Source organism: Chiloscyllium plagiosum, chromosome 22 (assembly GCF_004010195.1).
Source record: "Chiloscyllium plagiosum isolate BGI_BamShark_2017 chromosome 22, ASM401019v2, whole genome shotgun sequence".
NCBI classification, from domain to species: Eukaryota; Metazoa; Chordata; class Chondrichthyes; order Orectolobiformes; family Hemiscylliidae; genus Chiloscyllium; species Chiloscyllium plagiosum.
The window spans coordinates 33,065,079-33,071,078 of NC_057731.1; the positions used below are offsets into that span (position 1 = coordinate 33,065,079).

Consider the following 6,000-nt stretch of genomic DNA (forward strand, 5'->3'; position numbering starts at 1 on the left):
CAAACAAATCTACCAACTTGAGACTGTGCATCCATGAGGCACTGTAAGCCATCAGCAGCAGAAGAATCACACTCCAACACAATCTGCAACCTCATGGCCCAGGCTCTCCCCACTCTACCAATACCATCAAGCCAGGAGATCAACTCTGTTAAAATGAAGAGTGCAGCAGGGCATGCAAAAAGTGGAACTAGGCATACCTGCAAAAGATGGCAAAGCTACAAAACAGGACTACATTCATGCCAACAACAGAAGCAGCAAGTGATAGAAAGGATTAAACAATCTCACACTAATGGATCAGATCTAAAATCAGTCCTGTACATCCAATCACGAATGATAGCGGACAACTAAACAACTCACTGGAGGCAGCGGCTGCAGTAATTTCCCCAGCCTTAAATGATGGGTGAGCCCCATATATATCAGTGTAAAAGATAAGGCTGAAACATTCACAACAATCTTCAGCCAGACATGCTCAATGAATGAAGATACTTGGCCTCCTCCAACAGATATTAGTCTGCAGCCAATTTGATTCACTCAATGTGATATCAAACACAAGCTGGAGGCATTCAATATTACAAAGGCTGTGGGCCCTGACAACATTCAGCATTAGTACTTAAGAGTTGTGCTCCTGAACTTGCCACACCCATAGGCAAGCTGTTCCAATACAACATTAGCACCTACCTGACAATGTGGCAAAAAGCAGGACAAATCCAAACTGGTCAACTTCCAACCCATCAGTCTACTCTCGATCATCAGCAGAGTGATAGCCAATGTCATAAACAGTGCTATACACCAACACCCGCTCAGCAATAACTGCTCAGTGATGCCCATTCAGCTCCTAACCTCATTGCAGCCTTGGGCTCAAAACCAGACAAAAGGGCTGAATTCCTGATGTGAAGTTCGGCAGCCCTTGAAATCAGGGCTGCATCTGACAGAGTGTGGCGTCGAGGAGCCTTTGCAAAACTGGAGTCAATGGGAACCAGAGGGAAAACTCTGTTGATTGAAATCATACCTGTCACAAAGGAAGATGGCTGTGGTTGTGGGAGGTCACACACTTTTAGCTGCTTCAGCAATTACCTTCCCTTCATTGCAAGGTCAGAAATGGAGATGCTCATTGAGGACTGTACATTGTTCAGCACCATTTGCAACTCCTCAAATACTGAATAAGTCCATGCCCAAATGCAGCAATGCCTTTATAACAGCCAGGCTTAGATGGAAAAGTGACAAGAAACACTTGTGCTGCACAAATGTCAGGCAATGACCATCTCGAATCAGTGACGATCTAACCATCACCCCACCACATTTAATGGTGTTATTCTCACTGCATTTCCCCACTATGAACATTCTGGGGATTAACATTAACCAGAAACTAAACTGGACTCACCATATCAATACAGTGGTGACAACAGCATGTCAGAGGTGAGGAATACTGCAGCAAGTAACTCAACCCCTTATTTCCCAAAGCCTGTCCAACATCGACAAGGCACAAATCAGGAGTGTGATAGTATATTCCTGCCTTGCCTAGATGAGTTCAGCTCCAACAACACACAAGAAGCTTGACACCTTCCAGGACAAAGCAGCCTGCTTGATTGGCTTACAATGCATTTCAGTAACTCACTATTAAAAAGTAATGCCACCCACAATCCTTGGTTTTAAAAAACTTTACTTTTCCCATTTCAGTCCACAGTTTAAAATATTGAAAAATAAAAAGATACAGTCTCTACAAAACTAAGGAAATTGGTTGGACGGATGCATGAATAAATCTGAAATAACTAATTTGAGCAAAGTAATCCCTGCCACCATTTTTATACATTTATCATAGCAGAATGGCTGGGATTGTATTCTCGGGAGTTTAGAATTAGAGGACATCTCATTGCAACTTATTTCTGACAAAGCAGGCAGACTGAATGCAGGAATGATGTTTCCATGACTGTAGGGACTTGCAATTTGACCTTGCCTTTGGAAGCAAATTTATTTTGCCTTAAACAGAATTTTTTTGGCTGTTTTGTTTCTTTTTCCCCCCAAAGTGACTGATTCTGCCACACCCAAGAGCTTCAAGGTATTTTTGCTAAAAAGTAACTTTAATTATGGGTAATTTGCTTGTGTAAAGTGAATTTTTTTTTTATTAAGGCTTCAGAACCAAATTGTTAACATTCTTTGAAAGCTGCACCATGATATGTATATCTAAAAACCAACAGTTTTTTTTTTAAGCAAAGTTAGTTACAAATACAACAGGTAGGAAAGTTTAAAATACCCCTTCAGTGCAACACACACATCAAAATAGATCCTTCTGCTTTTTAGGCAAGTTCATAAAACTAAATTATTTCTGGTCATATTTTCAACTGAAAATACAAAAGTTTACAACGATCAAATGAAAACTAACAAACTATGCCTCCATCAGCATTTTCTTTAGCTTACATTTGCTTTCAGCTTCGGGTCATTGTCACACGAATCCAGAAACAATAACATTTATCTATAGCAGAGTTCAGAAGTTGTTTACATAACAACGATGTTGATCCCTGCAACATTTGATGACCAAAAATTCAACAAAATTAACACAAGCACAACCAATCTAAAAGCAAACTCACAAATGTACAATTGCAGTGAAATGAAATTGATGCCTACACTCCAGCAATAACACAACATGGTGGCTCAGTGGATAGCATTGCTGCCTCACAGCATCAGGGACCAGGTTCGATTCCTGCCTTGGGTGACTTTTTTCACTTCAGTAAGGCGTTCAACAAGGTACTCGATGGGAGACTGATTATCAAGGTTAGATCTCACGGAATACAGGAGAACTCGCCATTTGGATACAGAACTGGCTCCAAGGTAGAAGAGAGAGGGTGGTGGTGGAGGGTTATTTTTCAGACTGGAGGCCTGTGACCTGTGGAGTGCCACAAGGATCGGTGCTGGGTCCTCTATTTTTTGTCATTTATATAAATGATTCGGATGCGAGCATAAGACGTAGAGTTATTAAGTTTACAGATGACACCAAAATTGGAGGTGTAGTGGACAGCGAAGAAGGTTACCTTAGATTACAACAGGATCTTGATCAGATGGGCCAGTGGGCTGAGATGTGGCAGATGGAGTTTAATTCAGATAAATGCGAGGTGCTGCATTTTGGGAAAGCAAATCTTAGCAGGACTTATACATTTAATGATAAGGTCCTCGGGAGTGTTGCTGAACAGAGAGTCCTCGGAGTGCAGGTTCATAGCTCCTTGAATGTGAAGTCGCAGGTAGATAGGATAGTGAAGAAGGTGCTTGGCTTGCTTTCTTTTATTGGTCAGAGTATTAAATACAGGAGTTGGGAGGTCATGTTGCGGCTGTACAGGACATTAGTTAGGCCACTGTTGGAATATTACGTGCAATTCTGGTCTCCTTCCTATCAGAAAGATGTTGTGAAAGTTGAAAGGGTTCAGAAAGGATTTACAAGGATGTTGCCAGGGTTGGAGGATTTGAGCTATACGGAGAGGCTATACTGGCTGGGGCTGTTTTCTCTGGAGCGCGGAGGCTGAGGGGTGACATTATAGATGTTTACAAAATTATGAGGGGCATGGATAGGATAAATAGACGAAGTCTTTTCCCTGAGGTCGGGGAGTCCAGAACTAGAGGGCATAGGTTTAGGGTGAGAGGGGAAAGATATAAAAGAGACCTAAAGGTCAACATTTTCATGCAAAGGGTGGTACATGTATGGAATGAGCTGCCACAGGAAGTGGTGGAGGCTGGTACAATTACAACATTTAAGAGGCATTTGGATAGGCATATGAATAGGAAGGGTTTGGAGGGATATGGGGCCTGGTGCTGGCAGGTGGGACTAGATTGGGTTTGGATATGTAGTCGGCATGGACGGGATAGACCAAAGAGTCTGTTTTCATGCTGTACATCTCTATGACTCTATAACAATTGTCGTAAGTTTAAGAAAGTACAAAATGTAACTTGAAAAATAAAGAATCAGCATAGCATGACCATTATTTTTACTGCAAATTCCCGACTATTAGGTGCTTAACATTATCAATAAGCAAACCTGACAGCAAATTCCACTGACCACACATGTAGATAAAAACAAAAACCAGAAGATGCTATTTAGCTTCTCTACTCCTCCACAAGCTTCAATTTAACAGTACTTCATTTAGATGCTTGATGTTGAAATATCTGGAATATTATGAGATTGACATAGATTCACACTAAAGACATAAGCAAGTTAGGAATCATCCATTTAAATGCAAATTATGTCAGAGTCATAATTACTTCTGAAACACCCCACTGGCCTTGGTTTTCTTCCAAAGCGTGTAGAATTTGATATCTTCACATTTTAAAAATGTCATATGTATTTGTCTCTTACCTTAACTGTATTAATACTATATTTCCATCTACTTGTGTCACTTTCACTTGGAGAAAGAGGTGAATTAGATTTGACCAGGAACATTTGGACAAATTGGCCCATTATTACCCACCCATCAATACTTATTCAGGGGCATAAGGAATCTGGCTCAAGCACAAACTGAAGCTTAAAATGGATCCATGGCTAGGGAACTGGACCATTAAGTTCATTGCTGTGCCAAAAACAGAACAGGTTATGTAATAAGTGCGCTGCTTTTCAAAGGAATAAGTATAACAATATCTTATACTTCCATCAGTACCACATTAGCATTGCATGGGTCCAAAACAACACAAAGACAAGAAGCATGCCTCATGAATAGCATAATTAATACGAGTCAATTCAATGAACAATTAAAACCAAGATCCTGGCTGACAGTTCAGATTAGAGATATATTATAATATTCAAGGATGAGCAAAGTTATCTTGAAATTGTGGCCAATATTCAGAACTCAAGAAATACCAAAGCCCATATTAGCAACACTTATTCATCTTAACATTCATGGAACTGTATGGCAAAGAATGGCTGTTGTCCTTGCTTCGATGGCAGCAATTACTATGCTTCAAAATTAATACATAATGCCACATTCTCAGGTATTTCAACATGACAAGGTCTTTTTTAATTTAAGTACTCAAATGAACACACAACAGAAAAGAAGTACCAATCACAAAAGGGAACATTCTTTTCAATTTAAGACTTAATTCTAAGTTCACTGCTGTAGAAACTAAATTCACCAAAAATTGAAATGGAGCCTTCTACTGCACAAAAACATTAAGAATACTATGATAACTAGATCACAAAGATGCCATTTAATAACTATATATTGAAAATATAGCTTTATTTGTAAACTTCAATTCCTACCAGAGGGGAAAATGTTCATGCTATGACTTCATGCTTCAGAAGAAGGCTTCAAAAATTCAAAATTCACCAAATTTTGGATGAACATCTAGGAAATAACTTTCCTAAACACCTTTCCACCATTTGAGTGCATTTTGGCAATCCTGTAAAATGCCAAAGTTTTGTAGTCAAATTTACCATCTGTGCATTTGTTTGAGGTAAAAGCTTGACCTCAAATTTCAATTGTTCAAATGCATATATATCAAGATCATCTGTACTATGCACTCACAAAATAAAACATGTTTATAGAAAGTCTTGCATTCATTTGGCACTTTTCACAACCTCAGGAGACTCGAAAATACTCTATAGTCAATAAGGTTCCTTCAGATTGTGATCACTGTTCTAATGTAGGAAATATTGGAGGAAATATAGAGACAGAAATGATCTACATTCTGCGATTTGATGCCCATAAACCTGTTTCATTTTTATGTTAGTTGAGGTATAAATGTTGGCAGTAATAACTTATTTGATTTTCCTGATGGATTTTCTACATGTATCTTAACAGTGTAGATAGAGTGTCCATTCATCTTTCCATGGAAAAGACAGTACCTCCTGTTCGTGTAGGATGCATTCAGTGCTGCACTAAACATCAAACTAGACTGCGTGCTCAAATTCTGGATCAGTGGTGCTGGAAGAGCACAGCAATTCAGGCAGCATCCGAGGAGCTTTGAAATCGACGTTTCGGGCAAAAGCCCTTCATCAGGAATAAAGGCAGAGAGCCTGAAGCA

The 6,000-nt window shown here is 39.6% G+C and overlaps 1 protein-coding gene across 2 annotated transcripts in view; it reads right to left on the minus strand.

Annotated features, from left to right (window-relative positions):
• The window catches only part of LOC122561183 (SEC23 interacting protein), a 142,651-nt gene that overhangs the window by 133,087 nt on the left and 3,564 nt on the right, over positions 1-6,000 (minus strand). Inside the window, exon 1 of one of the 2 annotated variants that reach the window (XM_043712708.1) lies at positions 5,237-5,331. The exons of the other annotated variant lie outside the window; for it this stretch is intronic. Coding sequence (XP_043568643.1) covers positions 5,237-5,255 — 19 coding nt within the window. The 5' untranslated portion in view covers positions 5,256-5,331. Of the gene's footprint in view, positions 1-5,236; positions 5,332-6,000 lie in introns of those variants that run through there. 2 annotated transcript variants of the gene reach the window in all.